General features: G+C 42.4%; 1 protein-coding gene across 1 annotated transcript in view; it reads right to left on the reverse strand.

Moving 5' to 3' along the window:
* The window catches only part of srcin1b (SRC kinase signaling inhibitor 1b), a gene marked incomplete at its 5' end in the record, with an annotated part of 57545 nt that extends 38212 nt beyond the window's left edge, over positions 1–19333 (reverse strand). The window contains 2 exons of the mRNA XM_079292940.1: positions 1681–1991; positions 19282–19333. Coding sequence (XP_079149066.1) covers positions 1681–1991; positions 19282–19333 — 363 coding nt within the window. The remainder of the gene's footprint in view (positions 1–1680; positions 1992–19281) is intronic.
* Positions 19334–19974: the final 641 nt, after the last annotated feature.

Raw genomic sequence — 19974 nt, forward strand, 5'->3', positions numbered from 1 at the left:
TCTCTCTCCCTCTGTCTCTCTCTGTGTCAGTCCACCTTTTTTCGTCAGGAGATAGACGGTGTGGTTTGTGGTGAATAGACACAGCACATGAGAGAAGCAAAGGGAGGAGACGAGGGAGGAGGAGACGAGAGAGGAGGAGACGTGATGGACAGAAGCTGACGGGAGGCTTGGAGAAGGAGAGAGCAGACTTAAAGGAACAGCTCAACATCCTGGGAATGCACTCACTTCTCTTTGATGTCCCTCTCACGTCGGTGGGTTTAAATACGGAGCATGTTTAGCTTAGCTTAGCATAACGACTGGAAGCGGGGGGAAACAGCTAGCCTGGCTTTGAAGCTCCTAATAACACAAAGTGTGCAATTTGTTTGACAGAAATGTAAAAAATGACCCTTTCTTGGATGAACATCTCATAAAGTTCTTTACAGGATGAATGATGATACGCAGTTATGTTTCAATAAACAGACGTTCATAACTTCGCTGATGAACGCTGATTCATCTCCAATAATAAGTTTCACTTCGAACTCGTAGTCCGTCCGTAAGCTCCTTCAGGGCTTTAAGAGTTTAACCAAAACTAAGATCTTTCCCTAAACTTAACCAAGAAGAAAAGCCTGAAGGGAAACCTTTTCTTCAGCAACTTTGCTGTCAGCGTGTTGGACTGAATGAGGCATTAGTGACTCATTAAGTTAAAAAAACACAAAGTCAACATGTTGCGGGGTTGTATTATTTGCCCTCAGTGTGGTTATATGTCTTCCTGCCACCAGAGGAAGAACAAACAGTCTAAACTGCTTCACTTATCAGAGCCAGAAGCTGTAACAACAGACACTGACGTCGGATTTGACACTTTAAAACCACTTTATTCTACAAGTCTCGTTTAAAAATGTCACCCAAAATAAACCGTTTTCAGAAACCAGATCCTGTAAAAAACATTTAATTCTGCGCTTCTCAACGCAAATCTGAAGCCATGATCGACTCGCGTGAGACCAACAGTCACAGGACAATAATTCAGTGAATCTTTGACTGAACAGAGAGGAGAGGCTGTAAAGATATTCATCGTTCAACGTATATACAGCACGTAGAGCCTCATTTCGTGTTTTGTGTTTTGTAATATTTTTGTAGCACCTCAAATATTGTGATATTACCCATTTTTGTGCTGAACTTATGCATGAGTCATTGTGTGGAATTTTTGAGAAAAACATTTTTGAGCACCTTAAACATTTTTAAAATGTGCCATTTGAAGATACAAATTCAGTTCAGTTTTTACTTCGTAAAATATCTTAATTGCCTGTCAGTCAGGTATTATTCATTTCCAGCAACCATCAAATCAAAGAATAAAGACACTTTACGCACAATTTAGGTGTATTTTCCCTTTAACTCACGAGATGCAGGCAGCATGTTCTATACGTAATGTGAATATAATTCATTTAATCTAATTTCCATTATGCAATACGTATACTTTGTTGGCATCTTATTCTGAAAACCGGATGTTGTCTCACGTTAATCTTTCCGTTAACTTTGAAAGTCCTTCGCTCGCTCCCGATCTGTGCCGTTTAAATGCGTTTACCGTGAATGTGCTCGTTAAAGCAACGATACGGATGAAACCTTCTATCATGCTGCATAGATATTGAGATATTTCTCTTAATATAATACATTATATTAAGAGTTTAATCCTTCAGTCTTTGTTACCTGTCGTCCTGCGGCGGTGGCGGCGCCCTGCGACAGGCTGCCGGGGCTGTTGGAGAACTTGTTCTTCTGGAGGTCCATGAGGGCGTCTCTCTGCCGCTCGATGTCCGCCTTGTGGATGCTGTTCAGGGCCTCCAGGCTCTTGGCGGCCACCGAGTTGTGCCGGCGGTCCAGCGAGGAGGACGTGAACCCCCCGTTGGTGTTGGTGTTGCCGGGGAACCGCCGGGCCCCGCGGCCGCCGGCCAGCGTGTGGTAATCCCGCGGGAACTCGGCATCGCTGGCGGAGATCATGGGGCCCTTTCTCTTCTCTCGACCTGCAGCGGGTTTCAAGGAAAGACACGAGTGAGACAACTAACCACGCCTCATTATCACATGATAGAAATATGTAATATTGGGGTTTAAGATCAGATTAGTAAAAGAATAAAGTACAGACACAGTTTTTCAAAAGCAAACGCTGTGAGTGTTGATGTGAGGACTGACGTCCTGGAGCATCGCTGCACTGTGTGTGTGTGTGTGTGTGTGTGTTTCTCTTATTGTCCCATTCACAACACAAACACACCTCCAGCTACACAGCTGCAACATCTGTCTGCTCCAACAACTGTCCCGGGGATCCCAGAGGCACACAAAGCACCGCTGACTCGTGGAGGTGATCAGATCACGTGTTGATGGAGTGAACGGTGAATAGTCACGCTCACAGACTCACACTCACTGGCGTCTACTTTGGGGTTTTTTGGTCACAGATTTTTGCATTTGACTTCATTTCTAAATATAAGTGTTTGGTGATCGGAGTCCAGCTGATGAATTCACCTTTAATTGGCTCACTTTGCTCAGGTTGTTGAATATTTAACGGTGATGTCGTCGCCATCAGGAACAAGTAATATTTCAGCTTCACTCACATGCATGGAGCTTATTAATATATTTATTTAGAACACATTAATGCTGCAAACATGTCGGTAAGCCCACAAGGACGGCTGTCTTGTAATTACCTCATCGGACATAATTCTCTTCAACATAACCCGAACACATGAAATCTATTTTCCCTTGCTGCTTCGAATATTTCAGACACAGAATAAACGATGTGTTATCCCTCTCACACACACACACGTTATTAAAGCCGCCTGTCCGCATGATTTATTATTTTGTGCTCATTACAGAGAGCTGCAGGGATGTTGGTATTTTGTAGCTCCAGCTGGAAGTTAGCCTCACGCTGGTTCCCTCCGCAACAAACCAATGAGATCCTTCCATTCGGTTTGAGATCATCAAAGAAAAAGATTTATGACACAATCATCAGAAGTAAAAAGCTAAAGTTCATGTCAGACATTAAAAAGCTTCCATACGCAGGAACAGGAAGTGTGAAAACACTCATTTCTGTGTTTGAGGGCTCGTTCCTGCAGCATTGTGTTGTTGAGCGGAGAGCAGGAACCAAACGGGGGACTGTCGTCGTGCCACTGAAACCATATTTCAGCCGTCTGGGATGAATTCCAAGGCCACGTCCAAACATTTCTCATTACAAGGCGGATGGAGTGTGTGTGTGTGTGTGTGTGTGTTGTTAGTACAACCTTGGCTGCTGTTGGCCGCGGTCTGACAGAGGCCATTTGTTAGTTTTATGGCTTCATCGGGCTGAGGTCTAATAATTTGTACTTGTCTGTGTGCTTCACTCAAATTGACTTCAAATGATTTTCCTCCCGAGTGTTTGAGCTGTGGCTTGTTGTTGTTGTTGTTGTGTGGCTGCAGCAGCTGACAGTATACACGGTACATGTATATTACTGCACCATGTATACCATATACACCTGTCTATACCGGGACCATCAATCATGAGACACGAGCTGCAGTCCGATGTCGTCCGCATGCATCTGCTGCAGGCCTGCTCAGAGTTTAGAGCTCACGCTGTTTGATGAATGGACCGTTAAATCAACAGAATTATAAAGCAATTAGTCCGTCGAGTCGAGTATGAAGCTACAATGTGAGGACTTGCTGTTTTGTAAATCATATTGTAAACTGAATGTCTTTTGACTGTAAGCAGGAACACATCAATGATTCTCACTGTTCTCTGACATTTTCTGGACCAAATGATTTCTAATCTGTCAGCTGCTCACAGACTTAATGTTTGACGGTAAACGATCCCGTCACAGCCACTGAAACATGTCCGAGTCACACCGGGAGACACTTGAAAAGGCAAAATAAATCAATTGACCCACAGATTGGTGCATTAGACCTAAATAACATCCGTAGCGGAAACTGTTAATGGAGGAAACTAACGTAAATTATTCATTTCGTCGCAACGTTCACGTTCTTTTTAACTCTTGTCGGTATAAACCGACGGGTTTTACACAGTTATGAGACTGTGGTCTATGCTACAAATATGGCTTTTAAATAATCTTGTGACTTTATTGATTGTTTTTTAGCTCTGAGTACAACATTTTACATCGAATAACGTCACAATGCAGGGACGCTACTGTGACGTGCTAGTGTTAGCATGTTTCCAGCTGGCTAGCATGTTAGCGATTAGCTTGCTAGCTAGCGAGTAGTTCTTACTGCAACAAACTTCTAGAATAAAATAATTTGCAAAGCAAAAACTCTCTTCAAGAACATATTTTGGTCACAATAAGTCTGAGGATGGTTTGAAAGAATACAACATGATATCAATCACATTAAGATCGGAGTGTATTCTGTTCTTTATCTGTAACAGAAAGCTGTGCACCTCATCCTTCAGCCCTTCATTTAAAGAGTGGAAGGTTCCTCCCACTGTCCTCCTCTGACCACTCATTTCACTGTCTTCTTTCCCACTGACGCATTCACGGATTCATATATTCATCTTTCCCGATATTCTCAATCATGTTCTAAGTTCCAGCCGGTGGCTGCAGCCGAGTTCACTTGTAGCTGCGTGTTGCTCTCTCTCTCCATCGGGAACCCTCCGTTCAGCAGAGAGCCTTCATTACCGAGGAAGGAATGAGTGAAAGAATAAAACAGAGCTAAAGCGCTGCTCCTCCGTCCACACATTAGAACATGCAGCTCTCCAGGGCATCGCACATTCAAATAAAACCCAAACAAGATCTGAATCCAAACACGGAGCGGGCTATATTTAGAACGAGGTCTGCCTCCGCTGAATATAAAACTGTCTCCAAACTTTTGCCGGATCCAGGTTCACAGAGGACCAGGTTCACAGAGGACCAGGTTCACAGAGGACCAGGATCACAGAGGACCAGGATCACAGAGGACCAGGATCACAGAGAACCAGGTTCACAGAGGACCAGGATCACAGAGCAGCAATGAGTATTGAAAAGGTTTCAATTCAGAATCGATGAGTCATCTGATCGTCTGTTCAGCCTCTGAAAGAGACGACTGATCAAACTATTGAGCCTTTGAACGAACGTCGGTCGATACCTGAAGACTTGATCGAAATACTGCACTGAGCTTTCAGCAAAGACAAAGAAAATGAAATAAAAAGGCATTTTCATCACAACAAATTCAGCACCTCCGAATGGATAGCGCTCATGGAGTCAATGGAGCGTACGGCTAAAAGTAAAGCGCCTCATGTAGGTCACGTCGTTTTCAGTTTTCTTCTTCAAGATGAAGCGGTTAGTTAGCGGTTAATGAGAGTCTGGCTTCAAACAAAATTAACCTAAAGTGACATCTTAAGTGTGGAGCAAAGACGAGGACAAACCGATATCAAACAACATTATCGTCCCTACGCTTCTGTTTATTACTGGTCACAGATTAAACCAATTAAAGCACATATCTGGTTCAAATGAGTCGTCTGTTAGTAATGAACTTTGAGTTCAACTGATCAATTTTAGTGGCTGTTAATGGCGATAACGTCAAAGGACTTCAGCTCCAAAAGCACCTAATTCAGTCTGGTAGCTGAGAGATAACGTCAGACGTACACGAGAGGTTTACTCCTCTTAAATAACGGTGTTTATTTACTCAGCTGTCATCCTCTGTGAGTGTCACACACTTCAAAGCCTCACGCCTCTCAAACCTTAAGATATACTGAAATAGAGAGCTGCTAGTTCAAGTGTTCCTGTGTGTGTCTGCTTTAATGCTGACGATGCAATGAGGAAGGAGGGCTTTAATAATAATTTAATAATTGCCAGGTACATTTTTAGCACAAATAATCCCACGTGATGCATCCGTGTGACATTTATCCGGCGCTGGTGCCGGTGCACGGTCAGTAAACACTGACATTCATCACCGGATCAACATCGGCCCGAGCTCATGAAGACGACTCTTTTCTTTTGGGTGTCGTCTCTGGAACTCTGTGCCAGCCGGGTCACTGGAACCACCCTGCAGATGTGTTAACATCAGCGGGAGTAGATCTGAAACGTGAGGATCCCGTCTTCAAAGGGAATAATAATTTAGGGCACGCCTCGGTGATGAGCAGCAGAGGATCAGAGTGGAGGGTGAAGTGGAAGAGGATGTATGACATTTATTGAAAAAGTTGTTTTTTCAATCCATTTTTTTTCGTGCGTTTTCCAGCAACACGTGTCAATTTTGCTTGTTACATAAATACAGTCTTAAAATGAACGTCCGTCTTGACAGGAAACTACTTAGTTAGAAAAGATCGTGAAATACTTCGTTCGGTTTAGGAAAAGATCGTGAAATACTGAGTTAGGTTTAGGAAAAGATCGTGAAATACTTTGTTAGGTTTAGGAAAATATCGTGAAATACTTCGTTCGGTTTAGGAAAATATCGTGAAATACTGAGTTAGGTTTAGGAAAAGATCGTGAAATAATTCGTTCGGTTTAGGAAAATATCGTGAAATACTTCGTTCGGCTTCGGAAAAGATCGTGAAATACTTCGTTCGGTTTGGGAAAAGATCGTGAAATACTTCGTTCGGCTTCGGAAAAGATCGTGAAATACTGAGTTAGGTTTAGGAAAAGATCGTGAAATAATTTGTTCGGTTTGGGAAAAGATCGTGAAATACTTCGTTCGGCTTCGGAAAAGATCGTGAAATACTTCGTTCGGTTTGGGAAAAGATCGTGAAATAATTTGTTCGGCTTCGGAAAAGATCGTGAAATACTTCGTTCGGTTTGGGAAAAGATCGTGAAATACTGAGTTAGGTTTGGGAAAAGATCGTGAAATACTTAATTAGGTTTAGGAAAAGATCGTGAAATAATTCGTTCGGCTTCGGAAAAGATCGTGAAATACTTCGTTCGGTTTGGGAAAAGATCGTGAAATACTGAGTTAGGTTTGGGAAAAGATCGTGAAATACTTAATTAGGTTTAGGAAAAGATCGTGATAAAGTGTGATAAAAACGATGGAAGTGGCGTTACTTTAGTGCGGAGGTTACGTGACAAATAACTGTATGAACAGAAGTCTCCTGGAGGAAAGAACGGTGTTTGTTTGATTCGTCCACCTCCACTCCTACCGGCCCTGTGGGACGTTTTGCGGTCTTTATACTTTCTGGTTTGCTTTTGTGGGATATCTATGAATTCCAGTGCATGTCATGTTTCGTAGGTACAGCCTCGAGTGCTGTATGAGCTCATCCTGGTCCGAGCATCGAACCTCGTTATACCAACACTCAGGATGAGATGAGAGGCTGCATGATGAAGAGGTCACATGAGAAGAGGGGTGGGTGGAGAGCAGGTATGTGATGGAGGTTATCAAGCAGCCGCCCTGTATGATTGAATTCAGCCCCTGGACACCACTAAACTGCTGCAGCAACACTCAGGCGTACCTTAACTCCACACCTCTCCGCCAACGAGAGGACAAAAACCTGATCCGAGGCCAGACATCAATTCCACCTCAGAGAGGAAGTCCCGGTAATTAGAAAGTGATATTTTTGGCCTGGTGTGAGCCCGGGACGCGTCCTGAAGGTGAGTAATTGGTATCATTGAGTGAACGGTGGGACGGGATGAGTCAGGGATCGAGCTCTATTAGTGGCCACAAATCAGTGCCTCTCACTGGGACCCGGGAGGCAGCCAGCTGGAGGACTGCTGGCTCCCCCGGGCGCTGTGTTCAGAAACACTGGGACGCAAACACACCGAGCACCGGAGATGATTGATCACGGGCAATAAAAACACAGCTACGGAGAGTAACCGAGTACATTTACTGTAGCGCTGTACTGTAAGTAGTACTCCAGTATTTTCACTTTTTACTGCAGTGCATTTATTTATTACCTTTGTTTTATACACACAAATGTACTCATATATACACATACAAATGTACACGCGTATATACATACATACATACATACATACATACATACATATATATATATATACATACATATACACATACATATATACGTATATATATACATATATACATATATACATACATATATATATGTATATATATACATATATATATACATATATACATACATATATATATGTATATATATACATATATACATACATATATATATACATATACACATATATATATATATATATATACACACATATATATATACATATATACACACATATATATATACATATATATATATATATATATATATATATATATATATATACATATAACATCCGTAACGTCTGTCTGTCTGTCTGTCTGTACATATGCAGATGTCTGAATTTCAAAGCTTCACGTTCCCTCGCTGATAATGAAATGCGTGCACCCTTTAAGGGGTTTGACTCAACGCTTTTTTATGGTTTAAACTTGGTCAAACTGCGTCAGATGGTTTGTGTATTTGAAGCTAACTGTGGCAGTTCGGGGGTCAAACTCCGGTACACGCAGAACAAACGGTGCGTAGATTGATGCTGCAGTTTGGAAGCTTTATACATATTTATATATTTTGCTCAGATTCCAGAGGAAGCTCAGTCACGCTGTGTGTTTGTCTCCACCGCTGGTCAACTTCCATCAGAGCCAACGTGATTCTGAATTTGAAAAACAGAGAACGTGCACAAATACTTTGCATTTTGTTCCAGATCTTCTTTAAAAAGTGATGCAATATGGATGGTTTCATAGCAACTGCACATGTATGTGTTTGTCAACACAATAACAAGCTCCCACCTTCTATCTGGACTTCTACAACGTTTTTATGGTGCGATGCCGGTCCACATTCACACGGGAGTCATTATCGGTCAGATATCTGCCAGTTCTGGCAGGAAAATGATGGAAACCATGGCGGTGATTTCATCATGAGACCAGAATAACACCACAGTTGTTTTAAAGGCTCCATCAGAACACCGGGCTCTGTGCCTCAGTGACGCTCCAGATTAAAGAAAGCAGGAGGAAAACATGAGCAATGACTCGGAGTGAAAACTGCATTTTGCACAACTCGTCTCCATCGTATCCCAGAGAAGGAAAGAAGGCTGCAGCCTCCAGATGTACAGACTGATATCGAACCGGCATCAAAGAGAACTCGGAGTCACGAGATCTTCCACAATCCACTTCAGAGAGCTGGGAACTGATCGGGAGTGAAATAAAAGCATCGACAGACTCATTTCACCTGAGTCAGTGACGGAGAGATGAATGTCACGAGAAGGAATAATCAGCCTGCATGTCCCACTCGTCCATCTGTCCCGAGCGTGTTCAGCATGTGTGAATATCAATATGAATATTTGAGTGACGGCGGCTAGATGTGCCTTTTAAAAGCACAGGTTTGAATAAAGAAGTCTATAATCAATGTCAATAATCGGGATTTGACATGTACATATATTCCAAATGGATCATTTTCCGATTAAAACATGTGATATGCCGATATTATTCTGGTTTTACGAGCATTCTTTGGACATGCGTCTCAATGGAGGCTGTTACAGCAGTTTTGCGCGACCAGCTCTGAGCGTTGAAAACAAACCAACCAGCTGATAGCGAGTAAAGCTGCAGGAGAGATAACCAGAAGACCTGCTGCGAAACATCACGAACACCTCGGACACCAGCAGGTTGATATGAACAAATACCTGAATGACGACCTTTCAGAGAAGGTGTTTAAAGGAATGAAGGAGGAGGCTGAGTTCACACCTCCTCCACCGCTGGAACACGCTGGAGAAAAAATCTCATTTTGATGCAAAGAAGCAAATTGGCACAAGCAGATCTTGTCGTTCCACTTTTCCATATTTTAACGTGATGAACAAACTGTCAAGCTTTGTTTATAGGAGTTTATAGGTGTTAGTGTCTGCATGTGTGTGTGTGTGTGTGTGTGTGTGTGTGTGTGTGTGTGTGTGTGTGTGTGTGTGTGTGATGGAGAGAGAGAGCTGGTGAGAGTGCACAGTCCAGTGGAGAAGATTGGAGGCAGTGTGAGCTAAGACAGTCTGTGATTCTATAGTAATCCTTTACACAGTATACGGGGACGAGCTGCAAATGAACCATCTCTCCCCCCCCTCTCTCCCCCCCTCTCCCTCGTTCTGTATCTCAGCTTTGCACATGAGCCCTGAGCAGAATAACCCTCCACCTTGCAGAAGATAAGCCAGAGTTGTGGAGAGCAGTCTTGCCCTTAATGACTGCCACAACTCTATCACCCTCCCTCTCTCTCTCTCTCTGTCTCCCTCGCTCTCTCCCCCTCTCCCCCTTCTTCTGCTCAAGCCTAAGTGCTCGTTTGTGTCGCAGTGACTCCTCGCTGCGATTACACCGTCACTCCAGCTGTGCTATTTAAAACATGTACAGTAGGACGCGATGATACCTCGGCGTCGCGTCGCCGTTCCACTCAGTGTTCTGGAGTCGGGTTGTGCATTTGAAGTTGTTTGCGTGTTGAGTCTGTCTGGCAACACTTTTTGAGATGCGCTATGCAAATGTTGTTGGTGACTGAGACTGACAGGAGATAGAATAACACGAGCCGCTGCATGTTTGAGGAGACGTGATTCTCTTTCCTTCTGACATTAGAGCGTGATTGTTATCTTATGTGTTCAGACTGCTGCTTGTTCGTGTTCTCATGTTCACCTTCTCATGACATACTTCTGGTGCACTTTTTGTGGGAGGGGCTGCTTTTCATGGCTGCTGCTGGAGCTGCACCGATTAATCAATTAATAGATCTACAGAAAATGAATAACGATAATTTTGACAATCAGTAGGGTTGGTAATTTTCTTTAAAAAATATTTAATATTTTTTGAACATATTTTTTATATATTTGAATATATGAAGCTACCAATGAATCAAATGCTCTGACAAAAAAAAAGAAAGACAAAAATCTGGTGTCTGTGGTTGTTGATAAGCTCGGTCAACCCTTTTATTCAGCCCGGATGTTCTGATTGGACGAGCTACCTGCTCGTCTACCTGTGCGTCTTCCGCTCGTCCACTCATCGATCGTCACCTGAGACTTCCACAAGCTGCTAACAACAGCCACGTTAGCTGTTAGCATTCATTTTGGCCGTCAGTGTTGACGACTTGGAGACTTTCTCGCTACATTCAGCGACTTTTGGATTTCCGACACTAGTTTTTAGTAATTTAAAGCTGCATTAGACCATAAAGCAGGGGATGCTTTAGGGCGGGGCTACACAGTGATTGACAGGTCTCTACCAGAGACGTATACAGCGTCTCTACGTCACTCCTCAGTCCAGATATGGTCACTTCCTGTTCACTGGTGGTCGACGAATATGTTCCCGTTGGTTGATGTTAACTTTTGCAAGTAACATCAACTCGTATTTTCTTCAGCCATTTAAAAAAACTTGCTATCCAGAATATAAATAACGGGTTCAGAGAATTATTCTGCCTCCATCATCATTTGCCAAAAACACACGTTAACTTACAGTAAAGCGGTCTACAGCACGCAGGTGAATATAAACGTATTTGTGCTGCTCAAAGAATGTAAAGAATCACAAATGAAACATTCAACAGCAACGTTTTTTCAGCGGAGCTTCTTTCTGCCGAAGAAATATTCTGTGATTAATCTGTCGCAGTGAAGATTATTAAAATGTCAGAAAAATATGCTAAATGTCACATTTTTCCACAGCACAAGGTGACATCTCCAAACTGCTCGTTTTGTCTGAATAAAATCTAAAGATATTCGATTATGAAAGACGACAAAACCCAACAAATATTCACATAATTAAGAAGCTGGAACCAGTGAATAAGAATAAGAAACAAGGAACCGATTATCAAACTAATTTCCATTGTCTTCCATCGTACCGAGGAGGCAACAAACGCTTCAAATGTCTTAAAAACGGAGGCTTGAAACGTCCTCACGCGTTCTTAGAAAACGTTCCAGGATGTTATTGGTTCTCGGTGCCGAATGAGACACTCGGATGTACAGTACGCCTCCTATTCACGTCAGTCACTTCTCACCGCGAGAGCAATCAGCGGCATACAGAGCAAATTGGTTGTGACGTTAAGATGTGTTTGTTTCCTCCAGCTTGGCTTTAATATCCACAGTGTGAGACAGCCACATCCGTCTGTACGCGTCTGCTGCTGTTAACGCCGGCGTGTTCAGACCAATTTCCTCCTTTTTTCTCCGTGCCCACTCGAAACGCTCCCGCTTCCTAATTTAGCCCGAGTGTTTCTTCCCCACCCACAAACACCCACACACACACCCACACACACACTCGGCCTCTACTGCATGTGTGTGTGTGTGTGTGTGTGTGTCCACGATGCTCCAACGCCTCAAACCGCTCGCCCGTTGCCGGCAGTGAAACACCAGCGCTGCGGATTATGAGCGGGTCAAATTGGCAGAATGTATTAGCGTCACGCCGATCATCGTCACATTGACCCCCACTCGTCAATTATCAAGATGGATGGATGGATGGATGGATGGATGGATGGATGGATGGATGGATGGATGGATGGATGGATGGATGGATGGATGGATGGATGGATGGATGGATGGATGGATGGATGGATGGATGGATGGATGGATGGATGGATGGATGGATGGATGGATGGATGGGTGGACCTGGTGATGGAAACTGGACTTTTTCTGCTTAGTGGACAGAGAGAGGGATGAAGAGGGATGATGGAGGAAGAGGAGGAAGTAAGCATTGCCGATGTTGCAATAGGAAGAAAATGCTACTTTCAGCACAGCTAAAATGAGATTGTGAAGATGGAGATAAACAAACACGATATAGTTGCCTTTGGATCCAGGCTGGAGGGCCGGGTGGCAGAAATATGGAGGGAGAGGCACAATGAAATCATTCTGCAAAGCTGCTGAGGAAAAGCTGCACGGTGTGTGTGTGTGTGTGTGTGTGTGTGTGTGGTAATAAAACCTGTTTTCAGGCATCCTTTTTTCCCTTCGCAGCTTTCGGGCGTCTGCAGATTTTTATCTTCGTCTTAAATCTGCTTCTCTAAACGACCACAAGCAACACGAGATGATTCACGTCGCCGCGTCGATATTCACGCCGGTGATCCGTGAATCAACCGTGTGTTGCAGTGAGATCTGACATCTAATTTCCTCGAGTATGTTTACTGATGTTTGAGTGTCCGAATCTATATTGTCGGCCTCTGAAGTTCACACGAAGGAATGTGAAAAGTAGCCGATGCGACAGAAACTTGAGGGTGAACTCTTTGGGTGACCGATGACTTGATTCTCTGGTTCCAGCTGGTTTCCGTCGTCTTACGTGACAGTAAAATGAATCTCTTTTAGTTTTTAGATGTTGGTCGGAAACAATTATTTTAATCTGACATTGGAAGACTTTTTGGAAATATTTTCTGATATTTTATAGACCGAACTATTTCTTAATCAAGACATTAATCATTAGTTGCAATCCAATGTGACGTATTTCATGGATTCAAAACTTACAGTAATCCAATCAAAACTAAAGCTGTCAAATAAATATGGTGGAGAAAAAAGAACAACACTCAACCGTAGAGGAGTGAAAGTTAGCAAAAAATGGAAATACTCTGTTCTGAGGTATTTGTATCATACTTTAGTCCAGTATTTGAGTAAATGTACTTAGTTACAGTCCAGCTCTGAGGGATGACTCGTCTCCCGTCTTTCTCTCAGAGAAACTCAGTGAAGAACAGTTCACAAGATGTCCGACTGGTTTCCACTCCACCAACAAACTTGTTTCATCATCCAATAAACTTTGTGAACACTTAAAAGTCTCACACCGGAACAAACGGAGAGAAACAAACTGAAGCGGTACGACCTCAGAAACTCAAACATACTGCTGCTGTTAATGCACAAAACATAATGCTGTCACAGATGGTCAAGAGCCGAGGGATTGACATAAAACGAATTTATACTGAAAATATTTCTGTGTATTTTTGGGTAATTTTTTATTTAAATCGATTTCCTACAAATTTTCATTGTGAATTGTTTGATTGATCTATTGATCATTCATTTGGTCTCAAAAATATTAGAAAATAGTGATTAAAGAAAGAATTGTTTGCTGTGTTCAACCAACAGTACGAGACCCATAAAAACACCGTGATGACAAAGAATAGAAGTCCTCACATGTAAGGAGCTGTACCACAGCAGCCTGGTCTCATCCAGCGTTCACAACGTTACCTACGATAAAATAATATGTCGTAATCTATAAAATAACCTGCAAAATGCACGAACAATGAGGAATAACTTTCCGTAAGATGTCATAGGAACCGTTGCGGGTGGATGGATGGATGGATGGATGGATGGATGGATGGATGGATGGATGGGTGGGTGGGTGGATGGATGGATGGATGTTTGGATGGATGGATGGGTGGATGGATGGATGGGTGGATGTTTGAATGGATGGATGGGTGGATGGATGGATGGGTAGGTGGATGGATGGATGGATAGATGGATGGATGGGTGGATGGGTGGATGGGTGGATGGATGGATGGATGGATAGATGGATGGATGGATGGATGGGTGGATGGATGGGTGGGTGGATAGATGGATGGATGGATGGATGGATGGATGGATGGGTGGGTGGATAGATGGATAGATGGATGGATAGATAGATAGATAAAAAATGACTTTTTATCAGACAACTTCTGGATTGATGGACTACTCGTTTCCAGAATATAATTTAAGGGTTTCTGCATCAACCGTTCTCTATATTCCCAGCCCTTCAACAATAACACAATACCCCCCCCCCCTCATTATTCCATCAGACAGAAGCTTTTCCTTTGAGAGTCTGACGGCTTCAGAAGGACCACTCTGTCATCAGGCTTGTTAAATGTTGCTCGCTGTAATTTAGTCGTCGGCACGATTATGAGACGACAGATCAGAGTCGACATGCAGCACATGTAGAGACACAACCAGCTCTCTCACATGATGCATTGAGGTCGTGTGCACTAATGGTAAAATTCATGCTAATTCAGAAAATCATGCTCGAGTCACTCTACAGCCGTTCTTCCCCAAAGACCGTCTGTAAATAAATTACTTCCATCGTCTTTTATTGCATTTTGTATTTGTATCTGCAGTTCACTTCTAAGCCACATGAGGGAGCCTGAATGTTCATACTGTTCTACTTATTACATTTAATCGAATATGAAAGGCGAGCGTTCATTTTGTTTAAGTAAAGTAATTTGGTCTCTTTTATTACAGATTTCACGTATTTTTTAATAACATGCATAAACATATATCTCTAGTGTAAGGTGATGTGGAAATGGCAGTAAAAATGGACAAATGGTCCATTTACGCACAAACTCTTCGTTTGTCATTTTTTAAAAGACGTTTGTGAATCAGTGAACTACAGCAGCAGAAACTGAAGTTATGATTCCTCTGGTTAGCTGAGGAGGAAGCGTTAGCTGCAGGCTAGCAGCAAATACTGAATTCATGCCTTCATATCAATGTAATTGATTATTATGACGTTTACATTTGTACTTCTGTAGACAGGATACCCCAAAATAATATTTAATGAAAGCAAATATTTTAATAAAATCATGTTTTTAGAGCAAATAACCACTATAGATGACAGTACATAAGTAAATAGATAACATTTACAGATTTTTTACCATTTTTTCTGTCCAATTGTCCAAATCTCTGTTTATTTCTCTATTAATAGGCCTATATTTCCCATGGCTGAGGTTAATTGATGACTCTTAATTGCACTATAGGTGTGAATGTCTGCATTCATGGTTGTTGATGGTCTTTATCTATGTGTCAGCCCTGTGGGAGTCTAAACCTTTGGCCTCAATGTCAGCTGGGATGGGATGAGAGGATACAGATGATGGATGGACCGTCGGAGTTCAGCGAGTTAGCGTGCCAGCATTTTGCTACTCAGCAGTGAACACAATGCGCAGCTGAGGCTGATGAGTTTTTGCAGATATTTTGTTCATAAATCAAAATACTGGACAGAAGAAATCATCAGGATCCGTCCTTCCTCTTTGGACCAGACAGAGCAACACTGCCATCTTAAAGGCTAAAGAAGCAACACGGCAGCAGCTGCAGCGATGCAGAAGTGTGTGTCACACCGACAGAGAAACGACCAACGGGAGGAGGCTGCTTCCAGCCTGGTAATAACTTTACCGCTCTCACAAATCACAATCCATCCATGAACATGTTCCACTGAGGGGGGGGGGGGGGAGGGGTTTACAGCTCCTTATTGATCCACAAATCTACAACTCAATGTCACGCCTGGAGTCGGTTTGTAATGGGATTCAAGTTACAAACCAGAGTCCAGAATTATCCTGTGATTTGTGCAAATCAGACTGGACGTCCCTGGTGGCGTCTGGCTTTGAATCCGGTATGTAAATGTAACGCTGTGGCTGCAGCACAAACTAAACCTCACACTGATGAAGCTGCAGACAGAACAAATAACAACACACAGAGAGGAAGTCTTCATCCTAGAGACACAGGAATAGACGTCAGTGACGTAACAAACCCGCCATGGAGGACAGAAACCTCACAGCTGGGAGAAAAGATGAACATGAATAATAAAGTCTTTGAGGGAAAGTTGTCAAATGTGTTTACCACTGCACTCGAAACGGCAGAACGTGTGATAGCAGCAGGAAGACCTTGAAGTTTTACAAACGCTGTCAAGAATAGGGATGAGTATCGTTAGGATTATAACGATACTAGTACTCTTATCGATACTACTCATCGGTTCGGTTCCTTATGGATACTACTTATCGGTTCGGTTCCTTATGGATACTACTCATCGGTTCGGTTCCTTATGGATACTACTTATCAGTTCGGTTCCTTATGGATACTACTTATTGGTTCCTTATCGATATTACTCATCGGTTCGGTTCCTTATGGATACTACTCATCGGTTCGGTTCCTTATGGATACTACTTATCGGTTCGGTTCCTTATCGATATTACTTATCGGTTCGGTTCCTTATGGATACTACTTATCGGTTCGGTTCCTTATGGATACTACTTATCGGTTCGGTTCCTTATGGATACTACTTATCGGTTCGGTTCCTTATGGATACTACTCATCGGTTCGGTTCCTTATGGATACTACTTATCAGTTCGGTTCCTTATGGATACTACTTATTGGTTCCTTATCGATATTACTCATCGGTTCGGTTCCTTATGGATACTACTCATCGGTTCGGTTCCTTATGGATACTACTTATCGGTTCGGTTCCTTATCGATATTACTTATCGGTTCGGTTCCTTATGGATACTACTTATCGGTTCGGTTCCTTATGGATACTACTTATCGGTTCGGTTCCTTATGGATACTACTTATCGGTTCGGTTCCTTATGGATACTACTCATCGGTTCGGTTCCTTATGGATACTACTTATCGGTTCGGTTCCTTATCGATATTACTTATCGGTTCGGTTCCTTATGGATACTACTTATCGGTTCCTTATCGATATTACTCATCGGTTCGGTTCCTTATGGATACTACTTATCGTTTCGGTTCCTTATGGATACTACTTATCGGTTCGGTTCCTTATGGATACTACTTATCGGTTCGGTTCCTTATGGATATTACTTATCGGTTCGGTTCCTTATGGATACTACTCATCGGTTCGGTTCCTTATGGATACTACTCATCGGTTCGGTTCCTTATGGATATTACTTATCGGTTCGGTTCCTTATGGATACTACTTATCGGTTCGGTTCCTTATGGATATTACTTATCGGTTCGGTTCCTTATGGATACTACTCATCGGTTCGGTTCCTTATGGATACTACTTATCGGTTCGGTTCCTTATGGATACTACTTATCGGTTCGGTTCCTTATGGATACTACTTATCGGTTCGGTTCCTTATGGATATTACTTATCGGTTCGGTTCCTTATGGATACTACTCATCGGTTCGGTTCCTTATGGATACTACTCATCGGTTCGGTTCCTTATGGATATTACTTATCGGTTCGGTTCCTTATGGATACTACTTATCGGTTCGGTTCCTTATGGATATTACTTATCGGTTCGGTTCCTTATGGATACTACTCATCGGTTCGGTTCCTTATGGATACTACTTATCGGTTCGGTTCCTTATGGATATTACTTATCGGTTCGGTTCCTTATGGATACTACTCATCGGTTCGGTTCCTTATGGATACTACTCATCGGTTCGGTTCCTTATGGATACTACTTATCGGTTCGGTTCCTTATGGATACTACTCATCGGTTCGGTTCCTTATGGATACTACTCATCGGTTCGGTTCCTTATGGATACTACTTATCGGTTCGGTTCCTTATGGATACTACTCATCAGTTCGGTTCCTTATGGATACTACTTATCGGTTCGGTTCCTTATGGATACTACTCATCGGTTCGGTTCCTTATGGATACTACTTATCGGTTCGGTTCCTTATCGATACTACTCATCGGTTTGGTTCCTTATGGATACTACTTATTGGTTCCTTATCGATATTACTCATCGGTTCGGTTCCTTATGGATACTACTTATCGGTTCGGTTCCTTATGGATACTACTTATCGGTTCGGTTCCTTATGGATACTACTCATCGGTTCGGTTCCTTATGGATACTACTCATCGGTTCGGTTCCTTATGGATACTACTCATCGGTTCGGTTCCTTATGGATACTACTTATCGGTTCGGTTCCTTATCGATACTACTTATCGGTTCGGTTCCTTATGGATACTACTTATCGGTTCGGTTCCTTATGGATACTACTTATCGGTTCCTTATCGATATTACTCATCGGTTCGGTTCCTTATGGATACTACTTATCGATTCGGTTCCTTATGGATACTACTTATCGGTTCGGTTCCTTATGGATACTACTCATCGGTTCGGTTCCTTATGGATACTACTTATCGGTTCGGTTCCTTATGGATACTACTCATCAGTTCGGTTCCTTATGGATACTACTTATCGGTTCGGTTCCTTATGGATATTACTCATCGGTTCGGTTCCTTATGGATACTACTTATCGGTTCGGTTCCTTATGGATACTACTTATCGGTTCGGTTCCTTATTGATACTACTTATCGGTTCGGTTCCTTATGGATACTACTTATCGGTTCGGTTCCTTATGGATACTACTTATCGGTTCCTTATCGATATTACTCATCGGTTCGGTTCCTTATGGATACTACTTATCGGTTCGGTTGTGATCAAACTCTGTATGACATCACTAACGTTACCTGCAGTGGACGAGGATGGACGGCTTGAGACGAGGACATCTCACTCCAGAACTTCTTAAAGTACGAATAGCAGAAGCGGTAACTCCAAACTTTTACTAATTTAGAACCGGTTCCTTTTTAGAACCAGGTTTCGGGGGGGGGGGGGGGGGGGGGGGGGTCATCCCTAGTCAAGAAGAGCAACTGCGATTCAAAGACTTGAATCTTTTCATGAGCTTAAATACAAAACAAAACATCAAGAATCTTCATTCCAATGCACTGACCTGAGAGAAGAGTCTTCAACTCCGTTAACAAACCTCTATTCGTGGCAGACATTTTGACCTTAAAAAGCAGGAAAAGCACAAGTGTAACCAATAACATCAGCAACATTATATTATATATTATATATTAAGAGCCATGATGGACATCACAAACACAAACCAGCTGTTCTTTAAATGTCACATGCATAAATCTGGACAAATGAAGCACAAAGCAAGAAATAATTCACTTCTTGGCAACAAACAAAACATTTTATCAGACAAAAATGAATTTAGATGAAGAAAATGAAGCAAAGCAAATAAATACAAATAGATTTGAGAAAATAGTTTTTGAAAGGTACATGAATGAAGAAGGAGCCTTATCTCATGTTTTTGTGTATTTGTGATAAACATTAAATTCCTTATTTAGGCTATTGAAGACCATAAAGCAGGGGATGCTTCAGGGCGGGGCTACACAGTGATTGACAGGTCTCTACGTCACTCCTCCTCAGTCCAGATATGGTCACTTTCATTCAACGGTTGCGTAAGTCTGGAGCCTCAGTGTCAATTTTAGTTCATCGGCACATCAGACCTTCAATAAATGGTAATCGGCCAATCGGTGGCTCTCTAGAACCCTCCTTTAATGCGGCTGCATTTTAACTTTTAAATTGTACCTGTGATGATAAAAATCACTCATCTTTATCTCTAATCAAGAAGAAA

The sequence above is a fragment of the Melanostigma gelatinosum genome, assembly GCF_949748355.1.
Source record: "Melanostigma gelatinosum genome assembly, chromosome: 21".
Lineage (NCBI taxonomy): Eukaryota > Metazoa > Chordata > Actinopteri > Perciformes > Zoarcidae > Melanostigma > Melanostigma gelatinosum.